Raw genomic sequence first — 26,775 nt, forward strand, 5'->3', positions numbered from 1 at the left:
CCCTGGCGCCTATGCCAAATTATAGGAGCAAAGCACAACACAATGTAGAGACTCAGAATTGGGAAGGAAGGGAAAAAAGAGATGCATCAACCTCACAATTTCTTTTGAATGACACATTCTTTTGTGAAGAACCTTACTGACGGTGCCTGAGAGGGGAGGACGAGGAGTGCATGCTTGGCGCCTCCTTGCCGGTAGACCAGTCAGGGCAATACATTGAAGGAAAGGTTGAAGGAAATTATGTCACCTTTCTGTTGGACACTGGTGCTACCCGTTCTTCTGTGAGAACAGCAGACGTTCTGAACCTACCCCTCTCGGGAGAAACGATCCAAGTAGAGGGTGTTTCTAATAAACAAATTAGTACCCCAGTCACAGAACCAATGGAAGTAAAAATAGGGAATTTTAAAGAAATGCATAGATTCGTAGTCTGTGACTCAAATCCTGTAAATTTGCTAGGACGAGATTTGTTGTGCAAAATGAATTGCACCATCTTTTGCACTCCAAATGGCGTTGAAATTCAGACCCCAGATGAAGATGGAATTTACAAACTAATGTTAGCAAAACCGGAGACTGACATTGCTAGGATGACAATAAAGGACTTACCAGAAGAACTGCAACAGACGGTAAAACCAGAACTATGGGACTTTACAGGAAAGGATGTACGATTAATGGCAAATGTTGACCCAATAAAAGTGACCATAAAAGAAGATGCAGTTTAACCAAACACACGACCGTACAAAATGAATGTAGAAATTAAGGCAGGAGTTGCAGTGGAAATAAAGCGGTTATTGGAAGCGGGCATCTTGCAAGAAGTAATGAGCAGTCCATGTAACTCCCCCATAATTGGTTCAAAGAAACCCAGCGGGAAGTACAGAGTAGTACAGGACCTGAGAAAGGTTAATAAGATTGTTGTCCCTTGCTGTCTGGTCGTGCCAAATCCTGCAGTGATTCTGTATCAGATACCGTGGGAAGCGGGATGGCTTACTGTCATAGACCTATGCCATGCATTTTTCTCGATCCCATTGCACCCAGATAGCAAATTTCTTTTCTCATTTGAATTCAATAGTCATGTCTATGTCTGGAATTGCGTCTCTCAGGGGTACACAGAAAGACCCTCAATCTTTAATCAGATTTTGAAAAAGTGCCTGGAGTCGTTAGTACTACCTGGACGATCAGTCTTGGTTCAGTATATAGACGACCTTTTGGTGGCCTCAAAATCATGGAAAGACTGTGTTGTCTATACCATTGCATTACTGAATCATCTGGGCGAAGGTGGACATAAAATGTCCAAAGAGAAATTGCAATTTTGTGCTACCTCAGTGAAATACCTGGGACATCAAATAGAGAGAGGTGTCAGGAGAGTTACTACAGAGAGTTACCACAGAGAGAATCAGGATAATTAAAAACATGGATTTGCGGGTGATGCAATGACAATTACCATATTATCGGTTAGTTAGTATTATATACAGGGGTTATTTTGGAAAGAAATGCAGAGTGGGGGCGGGGGGGCGAGCTTGACTTGAGGTCCTCCTCCAGTTACTACCTTTAGTTAGCTGTAGTGTAGTTTCGGAGCGACAGGCACACTTCTAGTTGGGGATGCGCGCAAGCTGCAGGCAGGGATGCAGGGTGGGGGGGCGGAGAAATGGGATGTTTGGGGGCATTTGAAAATTTGCTTTTATGTAAAACGATTGCACAGTTTATGATTGAAGTTTGTTTTTGTTGTGTTTCACAAGCATCGAGAGACTTAGATAAGAGGTACCGCCAAAATGACATCTGGTTAACAGGGTATGGGGATTACCGCACTCAGTTGGAACGTTAATGGACTGGGTAACAAGATAAAGCGAGGAATGGTCAATGTTAGAAACGGGACCCCTGGCTGGCCAAGGCTCGCGCCAAAGTCAGTCAGCGATCACCATTCCCAAGTCAGGGCAAGGGAGTTACACACCAGGATAACACCTGCTCACCCTCTAAGGCTAATCTCTATTGCGAGGAGCCCAGAAGTTTGTATTCAATGTGATGGATGATCCACGAGATCCAGCGGGGGACAGCTAGGTGCCGAGAGGGTGCTGAGCGTTGCGGGCGGTGTGCCATTGTCGCTCCCACCCCCCCCCTGAATCTATGGGGCGTGGCTCACATTGAATACAAACTTCTGGGCTCCTCGCAATAGAGGTAAATCCCCTAGCCTTTTTGGTTTGTATTTCACGCACCAATTTTTACACATAGTACAACTTTTTAACTTTCACTGCCTACGGCAGGGTAGGCCTTAGCGTGCCTATACCTGTTGAGGCCACACCCGCTTACTGGTCCTGACGAAAGCCCTGTAAATTCACACACTTAAAGGGCAGAAACATGTTGACCTTCCCCTAACAGGGAAACACCAGTATTTCTTTTGGATAGTTTCCCTGCACATAGTTCTTAATTTTAATATGTCAAGTTGACCAGTGAATAAATGATTTTTTGGGACAACCTCTGACATTTTTAACTACACCTTTTTCACTCTTCACTCTCACAAAACCTGCTCCGCAGTCTCCTGGCGTCGTAGCACACTGGGGAGGTACTCGATCTCCCTAGTGGACCCGATGATGAAGCATGTCACCACTAGGGTGAGTGAGGGTTTCCTGAAAAAACAATGAATTTTTTCTTGAAAGCTGGGCCAACTTTGTGAATAACCACAGCTGGCTTCATATTTTTACGTGCTATCTCCACTATTTTTACGCCACACTGACGGTACACTCTTCCTTTGTTGATGTATCTACTGATTGGGGACTGAGAGTGCCCTTGAACCCTGTCTCTCCCTATGTTGACGGAGTACTGAATTAAACATACGGAGACTGCACGGAATTTTGACTAGTGCATCCTATATTCATGGGCCAGCTGTTATTTTGTCACTAGATGTAGCGATTGCTTTCGATAGAGTCGAGTAGCCATATTTGTTTGCGGCCCTGAGTAAAATGGGCTTTGGGCCGGGATTTATCGGGTGGGTTCGCCTATTATACGTGAACCCCCTCGCCAGAGTTATAGTGAATAATAACAAATCCGCTGATTTCCCATTGGGACGTGGTACTAGGCAGGGGTGCCCACTCTCCCCGCTACTGTTCGCATTGGCGCTCGAGCCGCTTGCGGCTTGGGTTAGATGGGACCGGACAGTTAGAGGATTGAGATGGTCGCCAGACTGGGAGGATAAGATATCATTGTACGCGGATGACATTCTGCTTTATCTGACTACTCCTCGAGCTTCCCTGATTGCGTTCCTAGACATCCTTTCCATATTTGGGAGATATTCAGGCTTCAAAGTCGGTTCTCTTCGCACTCATGAATGAGACATGAGGAAGGAGGTTTAAGCACTGCCTACGCAGTGTGTACCTTGGGAGGCCCTGTGGAAGCATCCTCTTTACCTGGAGACAAGTCTGCACAAATTGCGGAATTGGTTGCCCTGGCAAAGGCCTGTAAATTTGGGAAAAATTGGAAACTGACCATATTCACTGACAGTCAGTATGGTTACGGGGTGGTGCATGACTATGGCCAATTATGGATGCAAAGGGAGTTTCTGACTTCTTCAGGCACCGCCATCAGAAATGGTCAATATGTGAAAGATTTACTGGAAGCAATCCAGTTGCCAAAAGAAGTGGCTGTGGTCAAGTGTGCTGCTCACAAATCTGGCAATGACAAAGTGACAGCTAGTAATCGATATGCTGACCAGTTAGCCCAACATTGTGCAAAATACAAAATGGCTGTAAACAAAAAGGTTGAGGTGGGCAGAAACAGCTGTCAACTAATGTTACTGTATGGTGTGGATACATGGGAAGAAGTGAGAGAATTGCAGAATGCAGCAGAACCAAAAGAAAAGGAACAGTGGAGGAAATTAGGGCGTAAGAGAAGGGTTGAAGATGGTGTCATTCTTTACCTTGACGAAACAGTAGTGTTACCCAACTGTCTGCTTGCTCCTATGGCTAGGTTGATTCATGGAGATTCACATTTGGGAAGAGATGCGATGATACGTCTGTTCAGACGAACATGGTTTAATGCAAAATTCAGGAACATAGCAGAGACACTCTGCCAGACGTGTCTGATTTGTCAGCAAATGAACCCAGGGAAGAGAACAGTGGTATTGCCAGGAAAGATTGGAAAGGGAGAAGGTCCTTTTATTCGATTGCAGATTGATATCATTCAGTTACTCCCTTGTCGAGGACTAAAATATGTACTTGTCATTGTCTGCCTGTTTTCAAAATGGGTAGAAGCTTACCCCACACGTAGGAACAATAGCATCACCGTGGCTAAGCTTCTTCTTAGAGAGCTTATCCCACGGTTCAGATTTCCAGTGACAATTGAATCTGACAGAAGAGAAACATTGTCACAGTGACATATTGGGTCTAATTTGTGAAGCATTCAAAATTAAGCAAAAACTGCACTGTGCATATGGCCCACAAGCATCTGGAGTGGTATAACAATCAAGATTGGGAAAGATGTATGAGTCAACTCAATTGGAGTGGCCAGATGCTCTGCCACTTGTTCTGATGGGACTTAGAAGTATTCCAGACCGGAACACAGGCTTAAGTCCCCATAAAATACTGATGGGAAGAGCAATGCAGCAAGAATGGGTGCCAGGACACAGACTGCTAAACATATCTGATGATTTAGTACTGGAATACTGTAAAGAACTGGCTGACCAAGTGCGTTCTATATATCTCGCCAGGCTGGGGAAGACGCTGTCGCCAGACCAGCAACTCCAGCTCATGACTTGAACCCAGGGGATTGGGTTGTCCTTAAGAAACATACTCGAACATCTTGCCTCACACCTAGATGGAGTTAACCACGTCAAGTAATTTTGATTACCACCACAGCAGTAAAGTGTGCAGGAGTTCCACACTGGATTCATGTCAGTCACACGAAGAAGGTGAAGGAAACTGATTAAACTGAAGCTGAAGGTTGTGCAGCTGAAGGGTCTCAAGATATCTATCCTAAAGTAGCTGAAGAAGAACAACCGAGCACCAGTCAAGATGACTGGATCCCATTGTAGGAGAGTAGGGTCTGCTATCCTATGGTCACCCCAAATTTTTGCTTTTTGCTTCACTGGTTTTCGACTTATAAGAATGGGAGCAGTGCCAACGCACTCAGATTATCCTGATGAAACATAAGAAACAAAACTCTGGACCCTTCGACATCCTACTCGACGTAGAAGACTGAAGAATCTCCCTTGTGGTCAAGGAGTGACCACCCTGTGCAAACAGGCACCATCCAGCACCTCGATGTCTGCTTTGTTGCAGTTCCCGCCAGAACTCGAGTGACAAAGATCGACGAGATTAAGCTTGCCTGCCTTCTTACAGACTGATCCACAGTCCCTGCAGAGCTGAGACCCGTGGAGGCGACCGGAAGCGTGGGGCAGGCCATCTTGAAAAGACCACGAGACGCTGACCGTGCAGCCCACAAGTGACCCTCAAAGCTGTACACTGGGGTTTGAGAAGCCCCAACCCTGAGCCACTCTTGCACCAAAGCTCACCCCTCTGCACTCGACGAGTGCTGCGTGGGGCCCTTCTGCTTTCTTTGGCTCAACGCGTTGGCCCGGTCACTTGCCAGCTGGCTTGTGGCCCCTGTGCCGACGAAAACCTAAAACCGACTTGCGATTCTGGTTGCTCCAGACTTGCACCAGATCCTCTGAAAAGGAGCACCCGCTCTGACCCTCCTGGTCTGAGTGAGAAGCAATCTTTCAGTCCTGCGTGGATTGCTCTTGCCAAGTGTTGTTTGCTCCGGTCTTGAAGCCGACAGCGCCGACGGTGAGAGCCTGCGTGGGACAGCCTGTGACCCGCTCCTGGACATCGCAGATGCCCCAGAGCCCACGTGGCAGCGGAGAGAAGCTCCTCAACAACCACCTGATTGCACCCGACATTGCCAGGTTCCGTCCTGGTTCCACCCCGGTCACTGCTGAGTGACCCAGACTCTGTCCCCTCTGCTTTCAGGTACTTTTATACTCTGATCCACCCTTGGATCACACCGGACACTTCTCCTTCACATCGCCTGCAGCATCTTCAGCTCCAAGCACCAAGAACCTGCGTGACGAAACCCGACGCCACTTCGACCCTATGCACCGGCTTCCTGTGGGTGAGGTAACATTGCAACGCCGGTGTTCCCACACTGGTACACACCTCTAGGGTTTGTGTCTTAAGTTTGGTCCATATAGGTTCAGCGGACGTATCCTAAAACTCTATTTGTGTAACTTTTACGCACCATTGACTTTACATCGGTGCATGCAAGTGCTTTAAGCGCTGCACCCGAATCCCGCTGGCTTTTCCCGACTTCAGCATTGCTTGTCCCGACTGCTCCCAGCGATTCCCTAGGCCCAGGCCTAACCACTGTTCGATTGGTATCTCTTATACCACTTTTTTAATATATGGTTTGAGTGGCCACCCGCCCTCATCCATAATTGTGCAACGTTGTATGTTATACTGTGCTTTTGATTTAACGCTTGTGCCCCTTTGCTCATAAAGAGTACTGGGGATTATTTTTAGAAATAAACACATATATTTTTATAATATATACTTGTGTGGCGTCCTTTCATTTGATATTACGGGATTGTGATTGGTAAAACAGCTCGCTTAACACGACCTCTTGAGTTTAGCCTTTAAGGCTGCTTAGTCTATGCTACCATTAAGATAGCTTGTCTATAAGGTTGACTTACAACCAGACACCATAAGGGATTGCTTGGACTGATACAAGGTGGTTCAAGAATTGGAAACATCATATATCAGGCCAACTTCTCACACCCATTAATCGACATACCTGCAGAATATGTTCGAACCAGAAGTCAAACTTATTTAGACAGACAGAGTGATAGCGAGGATGAGACAGGTGTAGAGCCAGATCCTTAGATCATTGAAATCCATGTCAAAAGTGATGCTGAGGAGGATCAGATAGGGAAAGATCAGGTAATCGATACTGCACCCAGAACTCCTGAATCTGAAAAGGGACAGATAGAAATTAGGACGGAAATTCAAGTGGAAGAAGATCAAGAGTTCGAAGAGCTTGAGCAGGACCAGGTAGGAATAGACAATTGTGTTCAGGACAACGAAAGTGAAACAGATAAAAGACAAATCCAACAGATTCCTGAACAAGGCCAGTTTAGTAACCAGGCAGAAGAAACAGAAATAAGACCTGGAACTAGTCAGATAGAGAGGGAAGAAGAAGACACTGAAATCAATGTGATCCAAACTGAGCGAGAATAAAAGAGCATTCGAAGAGGGCCCGAGCACAGTACCAGTTAAACGACTCAGAAAAGGAGACAAATGGCCTAGATATGTCAAAAACTGAGACTGCGTTTAAAGAAAATTAATGAAGAGCCAGAACAAGTGGATGAGGTAACAAGTCAAACTGATCCACCTGTGATACAACCAGGAAGAAGAAGTCCACAACTAAAAAGACTTAATAACAAGTACAAGGGCCCCGAGTGGACCTACATTGTTTTGGAAGAATTCGAAAATCTAGAGATAAGTGACGAGACTGATGAAGAATCGATTGCTGATCAAACTACAGAAGAAGTAAGACCCACCTGAGTGTTGCACAGGGTAAAGACTGTGTAAAAGTTTCAAAGAGGGGTTGAGACTCCTTTAGACCAAATGGCAGATTCAACTGTTAACGGAAGACCGAAAAAAAATTGTTTAAGAACATGCTGCAAAGTATGTTTATGTAGTGTAGCAATAGTACTTATACTTTGGATAGGACTAACCATAACTATTCCTTACATGATGAGTAAAGATACTAATTTGTACCCTACTAAGCTAGTGACAATGGACACAGAAGAGCTGCAAACGAAAGATAAACCACAAAGAGTAGATACACAAGAGAAAGCACTTAGCCTTAAACAAACTAAAATAGACTTAGAGGCACCAGATAAGTAAGGACTGCACTTTAATAGAATAAAAAACAGAACTCATTTAAATGTGTTTCCAAACCTGTTAGTACACTATGTAGAAGCAATGGAAATAGAAGACTGTTATGTCTGCATGAAGCTGCCCACTTCGGTAGCTGAGGGTGTGACGTATCATCACCTGCCGCTAACATATGGAATTCCCAGTAGTATTCTAACTAGCTTAATTTACAAAAAAGGACCCTTACAATATTATTATTCTAACTCAGATGTGATATTTTCTGAACTTCCTGTACGTAGAAACCTAAACCCTGTGTATACTACTAGAGATGTAGCACGTTATATGAGTGAATATTTTCTAACCATAGGGAAAATAGATATAGGTGATGCACACAGAAATAACTTAACATGTCTATTACACGAAAAAGAAAAGATATTTCTAAACATGGTAGAGAAGAGAAGAGAGAGTTTCCAAAGAAAAGCAAATGACAAAAATCAGAAAAAAACCTAAATGGGCTGAAAGTATAGGGAGCACCTCAAATGGTGTAGCTAACGCCGCTATGTTGCTGGATTTTGAAAAGAAAGGGAAACTCTGTCTTCACAGAGAAATAACTAGTTATTATAACAACGTATTCATTGGTTCCAGTAAATGTTAGCACAATTATCAGGTGTAGGAAGGTGGCTACCTGACTATGGTTACCCCAGATTTTTTGCCTTGTGTTTAGCTGGTTTTCGACTTAGTTGGCCTGGTTCCCTGCTAATCAGGGCCCCAGGCTATCTGCTCTCTCTGTAAAATGGATTCCATGTACCTTAGGTGCATAACTAAATTGGCTTGGGTCACCTTATCAGCCCCTGTACAGAGCACTATTGGTGCCCAGGGCATAGGTGCATCAAAGGCCTACCAGGGGCTGCAGCATATCTTTTGCCACCCCTGGCTGGCTATCCAAAATTGACACAACTGGCTGATCACTCAGCTGGGGCAAAGTGGTGTAATCACCCCTTGCTTAGATATAGTATGCCTATATCTAAACCTATCTGGACACATATAAACCTATAAGCCACTCCTATGGCAGGCCTTACCAATCCTGGAGGCAGAGTGCTTGGTTTTATGTGAGATGGTGCTCTAGCATGAGCTGAGCCTGTCTGCAGCTGTCGGGACCAATTCCCTAAGCTGTTCCGGGATAATGCGATACCATATACTATTAAGTGCCTTATAATCCTTGCGGTTATATGCTAACTTTGGGTTGGGGTTATCAAAACATGTCGTGTAAGGTGTCATACGATTTGGAATACTACCCCCTCGCCAGTCCTGGCGACGGGGGTAGCATTCCATCCCTCTAGAGGGAGACAACATGTTACTTTGCTAAAACGCGGTTGATTTTAAAAGAGCCTCAGATCCACAAAATGGATGCTCCTGCCACAGACACAAGTCTGACCTCCTGCAGCTGACCGAAACTCAGCCAAGGAGGCCTGGACAAAGGATTTCCTGTCACAGGGAGGTGTCACACCACCCCAGACAGGAGATAGTGGATTGTAGCAGGGAGGTTTGAAAGAAACCAGACACTGCCTGGGGAGCACAAGGCTTCCCCTTGCATAATCCGGCCAATCCGGTTCTGGGGCACACCAGCCCCAGTCAAAGCGCAGCCTGGATCAAAGGGAAAGGGGTGTATCCACCCCCTTCCTGGGTCCCACCCATAGGAGGGGACCTAGCAGGTAATCCAGCCCCCTAGATTGGTATTAGAATGGGAGCAGTGCCAACACACTCAGATTATCCTGATGAAACATTTGAAACAAAACTCTGGACTCTTCGACATCCTACTCAACATAGAAGACTGAAGAATCTCCCTTGTGGTCAAGGAGTGACCACCCTGTGCAAACAGGCACCATCCAGCACCTCGACATCTGCTTTGTTGCAGTTACTGCCAGAACTTGAGCAACAGAGATCGACGAGATCCAGCTTGCCTGCCTTCTTACAGCCCGATCCACAATCCCTGCAGAGCTGAGACCCGTGGAGGCGACCGGAAGCGTGGGGCACGCCATCTTGAAAAGACCACAAGACGCTGACAGTGGAGCCCACGAGTGACCCTTGAAGCTGTGCACCGGGGTTTCAGAAGCCCCAGCCCTGAGCCACTTTTGTACTGAAGCTCACCCCTCTACACTCGATGAGTGCTGCGTGGGGCCCGTCTGCTTTCTTTGGCTCAACACATTGGCCTGGTCACTTGCCAGCTGGCTTGTGGCCCCTGTGCTGACGAAAACTGAAATACGACTTGTGATTCTGGTTGCTCTAGACTTGCACCCGCTCCTCTGAAAAGGAGCACCCGCTCTGACCTTCCTGGTCCGAGTGAGAAGCAATCTTCCAATCCCGCGTGGATTGCTCTTGCAAGTGTTGTTTGCTCCGATATTGAAGCCGACAGCGCCGACGCTGAGAGCCTGCATGGGACAGCCCGTGACCCACTCCTGGACGTCGCAGTTGCCCCAGAGCCCACGTAGCAGTGGAGAGAAGCTCCTCGACAACCACCTGATTGCGCCCGACATTGCCTCGTTCCGTCCTGGTTCCACCTTGGTCACTGCTGAGTGACCCAGACTCTGTCCCCTCTGCTTTCAGGTACTTTATGACTCTGATCCACCCTTGGATCATCCCGGACACTTCTCCTTCACATCGCCTTGAGCATCTTCAGCTTCAAGCACCAACAACCTGCGTGACGAAACCCGACGCCACTTCGACCCTATGCACCCGCTTCCTGTGGGTGAGGTAACTCAGCAACGCCGGTGTTTCCACACTGGTACACACCTCTAGGGTCTGTGTCTAAAGTTTTGTCCATCTAGGTTCAGCGGAAGTATCCTTAAACTCTATTTGTGTAACTTTTACGCACCATTGACTTTGCATGCGTGTGCTTTAAGCGCTGCACCCGAATCCCGCTGGCTTTTCCCGACTTCAGCATTGCTTGTCTCGACTGCTCCCAGCAATTCCCTAGGCCCTAGGCCTAACCACTGTTCGATTGGTATCTCTTATACCACTTTCTTAATATATGGTTTGAGAGGCCACCCGCCCTCATCCATAATTGTGCAACTTTCATATGTTATACTGTGCTTTTGATTTAACGCTTGTGCCCCTTTGCTCATAAAGAGTACTGGGGATTATTTTAGTAATAAACACATATATTTTTATAATATATACTTGTGTGGTGTCCTTTCATTTGATATTACTGGATTGTGATTGGTAAAACAGCTCGCTTAACACGACCTCTTGAGTTTAGCCTTTAAGGCTGCTTAGTCCATGCTACCACTAGGATAGCTGGTCTAATAAGGTTGACTTACAACCAGACACCATAAGGGATTGTTTGGACTGATACAAGGTGGTTCCAGAATTGGAAACATCATAGTATCAGGCCAACTTCTCACATCAGGTAATCGGGGGTTGGGGTTTCAAAGATGGGACAGAACCTGTGTTTCCCGGAATTTATTATATATGTAGGAACAAGGCTTATTTCAAATTACCAGATCACTGGTATGGAAGTTGTTATTTTGGTATTGTCTTCCCAAAGATATACCATGTGGATAAAATTACTGGAAGCAATGACGAAACTAACGGATTAGTACGTAGCAAAAGAGAAAGTGTTGGAGAAATAGTAGGTGATATATTTAGTGCATTGATACCTACAGTGGGAGTTGCTCTGAATACACACAGAATTTGCAAATTGTCAACAGTAGTACATCGGTTATCAACTGACACTGCTGGAGGTTTCCTGATGGTCAATACCGAATTGGTTGCGATCAGATCTATGGTTTTACAAAATCGACTTGCTATTGACACATTATTGGAAAAAGAGGGCGGAGTCTGTAGAATGTTGAAAGCGCAACATTGTTGCACTTACATTCCAGACAAAAGTGATAAAATTAAGAAGTATGTGAAAAACATCACTAATTTGGAAAGAGAGCTTAAACCACTGGAGGTTGAGAGTGTCTGGAAAAGACTGACTGATGGTCTTCCCTCTGTAGGTAGTTGGTTTTCTAATCTAGGTAAAAGTCTTGTGAGTAAAATACTGATGCCAATGGCGGAGACAGGTTTAATAGTTTTAGGGATAATAATTTACTGCAAATGTCGAAATATTCTGTGAATCAGCGAGGGGTAAAAAGAAACATTGAAGAACTGGAGATAGAAGAAATGAATAGCCAGATTTATAAAAAAATGAAAAATTCTCATCCAAATAGAAATAATGACAAAAAGCAGAATAGAAAGTTTGAAGCGATTGAAATGGGTGAAATGTAAAAAGTTGGCATCTGTTTCATTAATTTGTGATGATATAAAATATCATCAAAGAGGGGATTGATGGAGCAAGGATTCGCATTCGAAGCGACTTGCTCGTACTCGTGAACCTCGAATAACAATAACGAAGTAACCAACCTGTTTGTTTTACTAATTTCGCACATCTTACATTTACATGGGGTATCCGAGAGAAGCTTGCTTATGTGTTTTCTAAACCTAATATGCTTGCATCTAATATAGCTGCTACTAAGCTGGAATTTCTACTGCGCGTGCGTCTGTCATACCCACGTGACATGACGTACTCGCAGCTTTGGAGGGAACCCTGTCGCATCTGCGCACTAGTGCTAAAATGGCTGTTCTATGTTCATAGAAAAAATCGGACCTGAGGAGCCCAGTGTGGCAGCAGCACCTCCCTTTCCGAGTGGGACCCTGCCAGCTGTCTCCCCCCGCACCGCAGCTCCTGACATCGCGCTGCGGCAGCCGAGCGGGGGAGACTACAATCCCCAGCCTGCCTTGCGGCAGGAAGCCGCGGGATCCAACTTCCGCGCCAGGAGGCGCTACAAAGTCCTCAACAGTTCCAGGGGAGCGGGCGGTCATAGACAAAATCGGACCTGAGGAGCCCGGTGTGGCAGCAGCACCTCCCTTTCCGAGTGGGACCCTGCCAGCTGTCTCCCCCCGCCGCCGCAGCTCCTGACATCGCGCTGCGGCAGCCGAGCGGGGGAGACTACAATCCCCAGCCTGCCTTGCGGCAGGAAGCCGCAGGATCCAACTTCCGCGCCAGGAGGCGCTACAAAGTCCTCAACAGTCCCGCGTCGCGGGAGCGCTTGGGAGCGCCGGGGCGAAGCCCGGGCAAAGGGCGGGCCCTCTACGGCCCTCATCGGACTTAGGAGGACGGGGACGGGCCACTCCTTTTGGCTGTTTGCTGAGGTAATTTACTGACTTGTATTTCTTAAACACATGCCCAAGCCCAAAGCAGGGGAAATGCCCAATAGAATCCCAGATGATATATTCGCTCATTCTCCATCTAACTTCCCATGGCTGGATGACCTAAATAGTCTGTGCAAGGTTAAATATGTTCCAGCAGCACTTTCTCCCACGCGAAAACTCTGCAGCCTACTATCACCTACAAGGGAGCTGAAATCTCCTCCGGATACGAAATCCATACCTTTCAGGGTCATGCCTGCCAAAAGGATGATCGAGGGGGACAAAGATAATGGGAGTCTTACTAAATCTCAAACATCTGACAAACTTCCTGAAAGTCCAATTCCACCTTTAATTAATTCTCCTTCTACTGTGCCACCTGTTGTTCATCTGGACGATTTGTCACCATCTCCCCATCAGGCCCTTCTGACCATGATCGAGCAATTGCTGAAATCTTTAATACACCCCTTGATGGATAAAGTTATTACGCTGGAGAATAAGCTCACGGGGCTGGAGAACTCCATTGAATCTTTCATGAAACCAACGGCCCACGTCGTAACAACTGATTGCTCGCCGACAACCGCCCTTACAAATCCACCTAACCCGATTACTCCTTATGATGCGGCGCCTATTCAATTCTCAACCACCACTTCCTTGTTGCCCACCAATCCCACAGGCCCCCAGAAAGTGATAACACCACACCACATCCCACCCAAACATGTGCGAGCCACCCATATACATTTACCGCCAGAAGCAGCGCCTTTTGTAATAGTTCTATCGGGAGTCCCTGAACTAACAAAAGGCAAAACTGAGAGACACAATGACCTTATGAATAAGGTCAAGCTCTGGTTATCAAAAAACAGACCTCTGCCTTACCATCTTGATGGCCGTATAATAAGTGTCCGGAGGGTGGGATGGCTTGGACCCCTTAAAAAAGACATCTTGGGGGATTTGATCCTGATACGATTTAGGAGCAGACACATTGTGCCATACTTGCAAACATGGCTACCTCAAAATGGAGATGGTGTTATCTCTATTTGGGATCTATATGATTTTTACCCTTATACGCCCTATAAGCTTTCACCTAGTACCCGGGGCTTTGATAACATCCCAGTGGGCAGAGGAACCCATTTAAGTAATGGCAGTAGTTTTTCACTGGCTCCTAACTGTCCCAAACCGTTGTTTTACAGTTCTTTGTGTCGTAATTACTAAATCTTTTAGAATACTGTGACCTATAACGTTGCCTAAAGGTTGTGTAAAGTATGTTTAATGCATTAACTGTGCAAATCTAAAGCTATTATGAGATTGATTTTAAAATATTTTTAGAATGTATTGTGGTATTTGTCTGTATGCTTTTATGATTTTATTTTTAAAATCGAATAAAGCTTTGTGATACTGATACTGTTCTGTGTTCTCACATGCGAGAGGCTTGCACTGCTGCTTTTGCTAGGCTGTTCGTTCTGCTTGATGCTAATGCTATAGTATTATTATAAAATAATGGGTATAGTGTAGAAATTCATGGTATACAGTGTAATCATTTACTTTTATGTTCTAAATTGTTTCCTTTTACTTTTCATGTATCGCATTCTTTGGGCCTGGAAGGTGCTTACTACTCCATCTTGGAAGTCCTTTCTGCGCATGTCACCCTGTAGAGGGAAATTAACTCTGTGGCATTGAAACCCAGACAGATGGCAGCAACAGCCAAGATGCGCCTGGGAAGACGAACCTTAACCCAGCCAGAAGGAGCTGAACTGTCCTGAAAATTATTACAATTTATTCAATGTTATATTCACCATTGTTAACCGAAAGGCATATGTCATGAGAACCTGAAAATTTAATGGGCGCAGGCAAAATTTAAATAAGGTGACTGAGAAAGTTCAAAATTTTGGTGGTGTGATGACCTGTCCTCCTCCCTTGTCCAATCGAAAATGGGATCCTTACACTTGCAACATTGGTGGGTTGTACACTGACCTGAAAAACAGATAATTAGCGTAGGTTTAGCTAGAGAAATTGTCCTACTTGTCTGAATAGCTGACCTGTCAATGACCCAACGCACTCAATAGTTGACTAAAAGCAGAGAGCTACGGAGCACTCTGTCGGGAGGTTCGAGATCCCAATCGGGGTTTTGGGAAGTGAAAGTGCTGGGGAAGCACTTTGTTGGTGAAAGCTGTAACCCAATCGGGGTTTTGGCAGATTCCTTGCAGAAAGGGAGTAGCGCAGGCGTTGCAACCGAAACTGCGGGTGCTGGTCTTAACCTTTGGTGATCCGGTCCTGATCCAAATTCTGGGGTTATCCTGTCCTGATGGTCCATGAACTGCACCTGCTTGCCTACTGGCACTGAAGTCTTTGGGGTTTTTCCTGTCCTTTTCCAACTGACCCGTGGCCAGGTTTGGTCTTCACACTATTCTAGGTAAATATACATCTGTGTGGGTAGTTGTCTTTCTAAATCGCGTCCTATTCTTTACCTTCCCTGAAATTTGCAAAGCTTTGATTGCATATGATCCTTTTCTTTCCCCGTCCCTTTTAAATGAGACTTTGCATGTATTGTTGTCTACTAGTGTGTTCCACTTTTCAACCCACCTTTAGTCAAATGCTAAATGTTTCTATATTAGTATATTCTCCTTTTCTCACCCTTCCTTTAAGGAGATAAGCTGAATTTATAGTATGCTCCAAATCTTACCTTCCCTATAGTTATTGAGCTAAAATCTGAATAATCAAATTGCATAAGTTGTGTTCTCCTTTTCAAACTGCCAATGAATTACAAAAGTCTTTGGGTTTGGTATGTTCCCTTTCTTTACCCTCCTTTAATCAAGTTGCGAAAGTATACTTTCTAAAATTAGCATGTTCTTTGTTTCTACCTTCCCTTTATTTCAAGTTTGCTAAATGGTTGGCATAATCTATCTTTTACATAGCTATACGCTGTTTCTGATCTTGGTTATTGATAGTTTGATTGCCTTTAACCTGTGGCTTGTGACTTTTGATGATGATGATTAGATAAAGAATTTGAACCTATCCTGAGTCTGTAGTTATTATATAAATACTAATGTTATGGTATTTTTTGAGTGCCTTTCCTTTTATTGAACTCCCTGATTCATCGTGTTTAGGTATCTAGTGACAAAGATTGGTAACTTACTGGTATAGGAATTAGTATAAACACAAACTGGTAGTAGAGCATATGTCACCTGTCTGGAGTAATAAAATTGATGTCCTTATTTCGGAAATTATGGGCCCAGGCACTTATTGGTAAGATCCTAGTCTGGTGACCTGCGCACTCTATCAGTAGAAAGGGCTTTGTGTTGCAAACCATGAGCGGATGCATGGGAACGCCCATGTACTAGCTATGGAGCATCCCCGTGACACAACATGATGCAAAGTACAGTAAAGTGTAGCTTCGCATTTTTTTCAGGCAACTTCCCAGTTCAAAACAGTTTTGCACTGGAAAGTACATTTAAAATAAACATTTTGAGCTAGTATGCAAACCCGGAGCAAAAGTGTGTAAATCTGCCCCAGAGTTTTGAATAAAACTGATATGAAAATGCTTTACTTAGGAATAGCTTTCTGCTCCAAATTTACTTCTGATCAACCTCAGACTAAAGTAGATGTGTATAAATAGGTAAGGAGATCTAAAATTTGGACATTTACAATTTACCCGCACTAGTTGAACCACAAAGTGAAGAATTTCTAAATAGTTTGGAAGATAAGTAGGACCGAAAAGTTATCTATTCAGATATGAACCAATAGTGAAAGTAATTTTAATCCACATTCAAGATACATGCCACATTACCCCTTTTCATGAGGTAGTCATAGATGTTCTAAAAAGTTTAAACAGAAATGTAAAAACAAATGGACAGATGGCAACATATCAACTGTGGATAGAAAATACTATAGAATCGTTAAGAAAAGATGAAAATATAATTAGTAAGCCATGATAAAGTGGGAAATGCAGTGGTGAGAACAAAAGAACAACAAATAAACGAGGCTGAATGCCTACTATCTTGTTACGGAAAAATGGACAAGAGTGAGTCTTTGGAGTAACAATACTCGCACAAAAAATTGCTAAGTAGATGGAAAGATGACAGCCTTTTATAATAAGAGGAATGTCAATTCCTGAGGCACGATACACCCATTGCACCCATACCATAACTTTGAGCGAAAACGCTAGTGTGTTTCTAATTCCTCTACCAACCCGATAATATTGGCTGTTGGAAGTATGTTAAAAAAAATACATCCAGATATATCGATAACTTTTTTTAACCTCTAGTGCCGCATATTTTACCATCTTATGTACAAGATAGTACTGACTTTCTTAAACGAGATTTTATTATGCCTGGAATCATCAATATCTCTTTGTGACAATGGACTTGAATTCCTTAATAGCATTATTCACAAATATGGTCTGAGGGTAAGTAAACATTTCTTAAGTGTCTGCCTTCTCAATTAGCTTACCATGTATTGTTAGATAGATTATTGTACACTGGAATATAAAGGCCTCTCCAAAAAACAGACAGGCTGCAAATAGTGAAAAACAAGGCAGATCGAGTGCTTAATTTGTGCCAGCTTTTTTTTCCGATGCTCGGTACTGTCACTTGTTTTAAATGATCACATCAACAGGACTTTATTTAATACTTTAAAAATATGATACCAGTGAATCCAGTTTATCTTAACAGCTTTGGGGGTGCTGGAATAGTTCAAACTGTTACATTGTTAATGGCTGGCACCTATACTGGCATTTGTCAGGGATGGCGGTGCAGTTTGCACAGGGCTCCTGAGAAATTTGTTGGGCCCTGTCACTTGCTGATTTGCAAATTAAGCACTGCCTTTAGCTGTAAGCTTAAAATGAGAAAACATCAGCATTGTACTAAAGGCACCGATTTCCTCTCCACAAAAGCGTGATTGAGGCCATAGTATCTTGCATTATTGCCATGGTCTTCCCAGAACACAGGCCTTCATTCGTGACGTTGACCCTTAACATTCAAAAGTATTCACCAACAAAAAAATCAAGCACTTAAAACATAGAGGCAGTGAACTGGATGCAACGTTCCAAACTGAAGAACACCCTCAGTGTGTCAATAAGAACATAACCATTCTAACTAAACTTCAGGAAAGATGCTAAAAAGTGAACTGTTTAGGAAAGTTCAGCTGAGTTGAGGAACAGTGTGACAGTGAACGAGAAACATACCTATACCCGAACTTTACCCACAATTCACACCACCAAATGAATCCTTCCTCCCGGCTATACCTCCCCACTCATTCTTCTGAATTTCCACACCGACCCTTTTTACATTATTATTCTCGGGAAAGCTTTACCAACCGACTTCATCCCCCTTCTGCACTAAGTTTCTCTTAATATGTCCATTACCGTCCATCACTCCTCTTTCCAAGCTCCACATGACATGTATTTTTGCATGAAAGCACACTGAAGTGCCTGAAGTGCGACAGCATGTGCTGATTTATAAACTTCCTTAAAAAAGAAAACATTTACTTCAATGACACTGCACCTATTCCTTTGCCCCAAGGGCTGCTGCCGAATCCAATTGCCCCATGACACTGTGCACATCTCTTCAGCCCAATGCCACTGTGCCCATCCCAACAGTAACATGATTCTTCATTCATCCCATGATAGTCAGTAGAACTGCAGCATCCCACCCACAGATGACACTGTCTGCATCCATCCCATCACACTCAGTAGCACTTCAGCCATCCCACCCACAGATGACACTGCATTCATCCCATCACACTCAGTAGCACTTCAGCCATCCCATCCACAGATGACACTGTACTCATGCTATCACACTCGGTAGAGCTTCAGCCATCCCACCCACAGATGACACTGCATTCATCCCATCACACTCAGTAGGACTTCAGCCACTCCATCCACAGATGACACTGCACTCATGCTATCACACTCAGTAGCACTTCAGCCATCCCACCCACAGATGACACTGCATTCATCTCATCACACTCAGTAGCACTTCAGCCATTCCATCCACAGATGACACTGCACTCATACTATCACACTCCCATCACACTCAGTAGCACTTCAGCCATCCCACCCACAGATGACACTGCATTCATCCCATCACACTCAGTAGCACTTCAGCCATCCCATCCACAGATGACACTGCACTCATGCTATCACACTCAATAACACCTCAGCCATCGCACCCACCCAAACACACTGCACTCATCCCATCACACTCAGTAGCACTTCAGCTATTGCAGCTATGTCACCCACAGATGACACTACACTCATCCCATCACACTCAATAGCACTTCAGCCGTCCCATCCACAGATGACACTGCACTCATGCTGTCACACCCAGTAACACTTCAGACATCCCACCCACAGATGACACTGCACTCATGCTATCACACTCGGTAGCACTTCAGCCATCCCACCCACAGATGACACTGCATTCATCCCATCACACTCAGTAGCACTTCAGTTATCCCATCCACAGGCAGACACTGCACTCATCCCATCACACTCATTAGCACTTCAGCTATTGCAGCTATGGCACTCACAGATGACACTGCACTCATCCCATCACTCTCAGTAGCACTTCAGCATCCCACGCACAGATGACACTGCATTCATCCCATCACACTCAGTAGCACTTCAGCCAGCCCATCCACAGATGACACTGCACTCATGCTATCACACTCAGGAACACATCAGCCATCGCACTCAACCGAACACACTGCACTCATCCCATCACACTCAGTAGCACTTCAGCCATTCCATCCACAGATGACACTGCACTCATGCTATCACACTCCCATTACACTCAGTAGCACTTCAGCCATCCCACCCACAGATGACACTGCATTCATCCCATCACACTCAGTAGCACTTCAGCCATCCCATCCACAGATGACACTGCACTCATGCTATCACACTCAATAACACCTCAGCCATCGCACCCACCCAAACACACTGCACTCATCCCATCACACTCAGTAGCACTTCAGCTATTGCAGCTATGTCACCCACAGATGACACTGCACTCATCCCATCACACTCAATAGCACTTCAGCCGTCCCATCCACAGATGACACTGCACTCATGCTGTCACACCCAGTAGCACTTCAGACATCCCACCCACAGATGACACTGCACTCATGCTATCACACTCGGTAGCACTTCAGCCATCCCACCCACAGATGACACTGCATTCATCCCATCACACTCAGTAGCACTTCAGCCATCCCATCCACAGGCAGACACTGCACTCATCCCATCACACTCATTAGCACTTCAGCTATTGCAGCTATGGCACTCACAGATGACACTGCACTCATCCCATCACTCTCAGTAGCACTTCAGCATCCCACCCACAGATGACACTGTATTCATTCCATCACACTCAGTAGCACTTCAGCCAGCCCATCCACAGATGACACTGCACTCATGCTATCACACTCAAGAACACCTCAGCCATCCCACTCAACCAAACACACTGCAGTCATTCCATCACACTCAGTAGCACTTCAGCTATTGCAGCTATGGGACCCACAGATTACACTGCACTCATCCCATCACTCTCAGTAGCACTTCAGCATCCCACCCACAGATGACACTGCATGTATCCCATCACACTCAGTAGCACTTCAGCCATCCCATCCAGAGATGACACTGCACTCATGCTATCACACTCAAGAACACCTCAGCCATCGCACCCACCCGAACACACTGCACTCATCCCATCACACTCAGTAGCACTTCAGCTATTGCAGCTATGACACCCACAGATGACACTGCACTCATCCCATCACACTCAATAGCACTTCAGCCATCCCATCCCATCCACAGATGACACTGCATTCATCTCATCACACTCAGTAGCACTTCAGCTATTGCAGCTATGGCACTCACAGATGACACTGCACTCATCCCATCACTCTCAGTAGCACTTCAGCATCCCACCCACAGATGACACTGCATGCATCCCATCACACTCAGTAGGACTTCAGCCATCCCATGCACAGATGACACTGCACTCATGCTATCACACTCAAAAACACCTCAGCCATCCCACTCAACCGAACACACTGCACTCATCCCATCACACTCAGTAGCACTTCAGCTATTGCAGCTATGGCACCCACAGATGACACTGCACTCATCCCATCACACTCAATAGCACTTCAGCCATCCCATCCACAGATGACACTGCACTCATGCTGTCACACCCAGTAGCACTTCCACCATCCCACCCACAGATGACACTGCACTCATGCTATCACACTCAAGAACACCTCAGCCATCGCACTCAACCGAACACACTGCACTCATCCCATCACACTCAGTAGCACTTCAGCTATTGCAGCTATGGCACCCACAGATGACACTGCACTCATCCCATCACACTCAGTAGCACTTCAGCCATCCCATCCACAGACGACACTGCACTCATGCTGTCACACCCAGTAGCACTTCACCCATCCCACCCACAGATGACACTGCACTCATGCTGTCACACCCAGTAGCACTTCAGCCATCCCACCCACAGATGACACTGCACTCATCCCATCACACTCAGTAGCACTTCAGCCATCCGATCCACAGATGACACTGCACTCATGCTGTCACACCCAGTCGCACTTCAGCCATCCCACCCACAGATGACACTGCACTCATGCTATCACACTCAAGAACACCTCAGCCATCGCACTCAACCGAACACACTGCACTCATTCCATCACACTCAGTAGCACTTCAGCCATCCCATCCACAGATGACACTTCGCTCATACTATCACACTCAATAACACGTCAGACATTGCACCCGCTCATGACACTGAATGCATGCTATTGCCCCAATTAAAACCGTAACAGGCACTTTATTCCCAATAACACTGCACTCAGCCCACTGATCCACTGACACTCTATTTATATGGCTTCAGTGACGCATATTTCCAACCACAACCCGTTCACCCTTTTGCTCCCAATGGCAGTGCACTCATTCTGCGTTCCCAGTGACACTACATTCATGCTATCGCTCCCCACGACACTACAATCCCCCCTGAGTGGAAGTGTCCGCTTGGCAGCCTCTCGCGCGCTCACCAGCTCTGGCTGCAGGGCCTCCGTCACGGTGGGGGCAGCAGACCGGCTTCTTAATCCCCAGCAGAGGGCAGGGTCTCACGTGCAGGCCGTCCGCTCTGTTCTCTGTGAACGTCGGCAAAGTAATAATGCCTGTTTATGAGGAAAGAGAGAAAGATGAACAGGAAGGGAAGAGTCGCTGTTTGTATTCCTTGGAACTGAGAACAGGACTTGGGCTCGGTCCAGGATCCAGGTTCCTGTTACACTAACGTACTGATACGTACCAGCCAACTTGAAGAACATTCTCACCGTGTGAGGAGGAGGGCGGGGCTCCATGCCACAAATATCTTTTGAACCCCACCCTCCCCCAAGCCCCCTTCTCCTCCTCCCGCCCAAAAAAACTTGCTGAGGCTGATGCCGAGGTCCTGGTGTTTTCACACCCCTTGATAGACGTCGGCATTGCAAAGCCTCGAAAAACGAGATGTAAAGCCAGTAGTTTTCAGCTCGTTTTCCCTTCCACCGAGTGATACCGGCTCCTCACCGGAGACCATGTGATGGGAACCGATGTCGTGTGTCACACAGTGGCGAGCTGTGTGAGTTGGCAGGGATCACTGATATTTAGCAACACAAGGGATGGTGACACGAGTCTTCAGCTTGGAGCTCTCAGGGGTGATGGGCTTGTGAAGGCTCTCCCTGCGGGGTGAGAAGTTCAGGGACATTCACAAGGTTCTTGAGGACTGGTAGAGGCAGGCACTTTGCAAGCCAAAAATACGTTTGACAATAACAGAGAAAGGAATACAAATGCAGAGGTGTGAAAGGAGCGATCTGTTTACAGGTGACTTGGCACAATTGTTCCATCCTAACAGTTGAAGGGTTGTCAGGGACCATTGCTTTAAGTGCGATAAGAAAAAGGTGAGAGCGGCCCCTAAAAAGGACAGTCCTTTAAATCATCTCTCACCAGGTCTCACAACCCAAGCAGACAACATCAAGTGAAAGAGCATTCTAAACAGCCCATAGTTGGTGATTGTTGAAGATGCCTGGCTAGGCAAAGAGCACTGCATGTTTCTCAACTCTAGACTGCCCCTTTAAAGAGGTGTGGCCTAAGATGCACGACTAATACCCCGCTACAAGAGTCGTGGCTCGTAGGGATAGGAGGCACAAACATTCTGGGTAGCAATAATAGCCTCAATACTTTAGTACAGACCACCCAAATTGCCAGTTGGCTTAACAACACAATTTGCAGGTTCCTATGACCATGTATCACAGGGCTCTGAAATACAATAGCTAACATGCAATACACTTATGCAAAACAATGACAGTTAGTAAGTAAGTTTTGTGGCACTAAAAGTACATTGCATGAGGAAGCTAGGATCCTATTGCAGTGAGAAGGCATTTCTGGAATGAGCTCACACTTTACACGTCCTCTGATAATGATAAGGGGCTGCCTAAGTCTTCTCCCACTGAAATGACACTGCCCATGGACCCTGACGCTATCTGGCAACCTAAATCTGTGGTTAGTCAAAGTCGAAGTCAAAGATAGCTTTATTCGATTCCATAAGGATCATAAAAGCACATAAAAACATTAAAAAGCAGTTAAAATACCATTTAAGTTTAAAATAAGCAGTTACAATTCAACTAACATCAATTCCATTTTCAAACTATTTACAGAAAGTGCATATAACAGTTCATAATTCATTGGCTCATTGAAGCTCTGCATGTAATGATGAATTTTAAGAACCTTGATACAGTTAAAATGGTTATTTCATCCTGGAGAAGAAGAATCTTAAAAAAAGCTGGTCTGCACTGCCTTATTCTCCAGTGCTTTAATAATGGAAGTAGATATCTTCTCCTACCCCACCCATAAAATTTGCAAAAAAGAATACAGTGAATACCAGACTGTGCTGATCGGTCGTTACATGGGCAATTACTTAGGTTTTTACACCAATCATTTGTATCAGGAAAAGTAACCATCCTGAAAAAGATGCCCAGTCTCAGCCTTGCCAGTAACATTCTATCATAGCTACTCCACTCATGGCCCAAAAAAGGCTGTAGGCCAACTTCCTGCAATAGTGAATGGTGATGAAGCACTAAAGCCTTCTTACCCTCAACATGCCAGCGCTGATCGGCCAGGAGGGAGGTACAATTTACTCTAAGAATCTTTTTGGAAATGGAAATTATTGATGTTGGCACATGAAAACATTCTGGGTGCCCTATGTTTGTTAAAAACTCCTGCACATAAGACAGCCACTTTATATTTTTTGACCCTTCAAGCCTCAAGCAATCTAAGATGATAGCCCTATTTAGATCAGTTTCAGTGGATGTCCAGATTTTATACCAGAGCAGCACTGGACTGATCCTAACTAAATCAGTAATGTAGATCAAATCAAGTTCCTTATGGCAGGCATAGGTTGGGGTGGATCTAGGAACAGCCCACAGATATTTAAGAAATACATTTTCCTTCACCTGTATTTCCTGGCAATCTGAGATACCCCAGATGCCATCCCCGTATATAGCGGTTGATACACACTTAGCTTTATAAATATCAAGCAAGATGCGTACAGGTCTGCCACCCAACTTGTTTGCAAACTGCATTAAAGCCCCAATGGCACGCGAAAAAGCTAAACACCTAGTAGTGATAGCTGTGGTCCATGAACCTTTGCAATTAAAAACAACCCCCAAATATGAAAAAGTATTTGTCATTTCTACCTTTGACTGATTTATGAATGTGTAGCAAGGAACTTTTTTTTTTGATGAGCAGGACATAGTGTAGGTTTTTCCTATATTTATTTTTAGGCCCCTGGAACCCATATCTACTGAGAATCCAGTAAGCGCCTTCTGGAGACCTACTTGTGTTCTTGATATAATGACCCCATCATCTGCATATAGTAAAATGGGCGCCGATGTGCCATTTTAGGGTAGTCCACGGCCAAATGTGTTAGATAATCTGCTACACTATTAATATAAAGGTTAAAAAGAAAGGGCGCCAGCATACATTCCTGGCGGACACCCTTCATTATTGGGAACTTTTCTGAACATTCGCCTTTCTTACCGTAGCGCACCTTCGCCCCTGCCCCTCTATATAACTCCATTATAAAATTTTGAATGTTTGGATCAACTCCAAGCAGTGACAAGGTATTCCACAAGACATCGTGATCTAGACAGTCAAATGCTGAACTAAGGTCAACAAATGTCATAAATAAATTTCCCTTTTTTGCAATTTTATATTTCCCTATCAACAGTGCCAAATTGAGTCCTTGCTCAACAGTACCCAGGCCGGACTTAAACCCATATTGAAATTTGGATAAGATACCTTTGTCCTTAGCACATCCCTGTAGTCTATTTAGTAGAACTCGACCTGCTACCTTCATGCGGGAGTCAAGCAATGAGATGGGCCTGTAGCATTTGGGATCATTACGGTCGCCCTTTTGAAATATTGACACAACTATCGCATCCTGCCAGGTGGACGGAAAACCAACTTTATTGTAGGTGTTTAGCACATTTGTCAGGAGCGGTGCCCATAAGGGGATGTTTTCTTTATAGGTATCAATGGGGATCCCATCTGGTCCTGGTGCCTTGCTATTAGAACTTTCTACCATTGCCAGTTCCACCTCTGCTAGGGAAAAAAACATTTCTAAGGGAAATAATTAGTGTGAGGTAGATTCTAATGTTAGGTGCTTGTTTTTATTTACCCTGACTGTTTTTTTTTTTAAGTTTGAAGTTTATTGAAATAAAAACAGACAAAGACAGAAAATGAAGAAACAATCATAAGTTAAAGGAGCTAAAAAATCTCTCTTACAAATAATGGCAACTTATTAAAGCTATTTCACACAGAAAAAATAAAAATCGCATTAGATATCAGGAAGCACAACGGAATATGAAACCGTCTAGAATAAGAAAGCATATAAATAAAATGATAAACAGTAGATGTAATGGAAAAAACATTATAAGCAAATAAGAAAATGCATTTATGGTGGTTTACGGACTTCAACATTACGTACTGGAGATGTGGGAGGAGGTCTGGCAATCTTAGATAAATAGTCTGTGATGGGTATCCATACAAGGTCACGTTTAATTGCTAATGAAATGGGGGAAACAAAATTAGTATCTAGACGGTGGTTAAAACAAACTGCATTCCACCAAGCAGTAAAGGAGACATCGTTAGCCTGTTTCCAATGTGATGTAATGTGATGAAAAGCAATGGCTATTAAGAGATCGAGTAATTTATGTTTGTGATGTGAGCCGGTGAACGCAGGGGAAAGAGAGCCTAAGAAAATGTGAATGATGGAAAAAGAAAAAGTAAAGTGGAAAATCTTTTGTAATTGGGACCAAACCAAGTGCCAAAAACGTAAAATGTGAGGACAATCAAATAACATGTGTTTCAGATCGGCTAAGGGACAAGGACAGGACCAACATGTGGAGGGAGTGTCTGGGGAGAATGAGGATAAAGTTGATGGAGTAAATAATGTACGGTTATATATAAAGAATAAAGTTTGCGTAGTGTTAGCAGCTCTGGAAGTACTGTGAATTTTGGACCAGATTTTATCCCACATAACAAATGACCAAATTTGAGACAGATCTTTTTCCCAAGCCAACTCGATTTTAGATTTAGTGCGATCTGTAGGAGACTGCAGGGATTTATATATAAATGAAGCAGAGAGGGATTGATCAAGAGCATTAGAAATTGAAAGAT

General features: G+C 44.8%; 1 protein-coding gene across 2 annotated transcripts in view; it reads right to left on the minus strand.

Moving 5' to 3' along the window:
* The window catches only part of LOC147711505 (acidic phospholipase A2 CTs-A3-like), a 129,382-nt gene extending 106,993 nt beyond the window's left edge, over nt 1-22,389 (minus strand). Inside the window, exons 1-2 of one of the 2 annotated variants that reach the window (XM_086922197.1) lie at nt 22,370-22,389; nt 22,110-22,238 (exon numbers count right to left, since the gene is read on the minus strand). In XM_086922197.1, the coding sequence (XP_086778323.1) occupies nt 22,110-22,238; nt 22,370-22,388 (148 nt within the window). In that variant the 5' untranslated portion in view covers nt 22,389. The other variant, XM_086922196.1, reaches the window with a different exon arrangement.
* Nucleotides 22,390-26,775: the final 4,386 nt, after the last annotated feature.

The sequence above is a fragment of the Lissotriton vulgaris genome, chromosome 5 (assembly GCF_964263255.1).
Source record: "Lissotriton vulgaris chromosome 5, aLisVul1.2, whole genome shotgun sequence".
NCBI lineage: Eukaryota > Metazoa > Chordata > Amphibia > Caudata > Salamandridae > Lissotriton > Lissotriton vulgaris.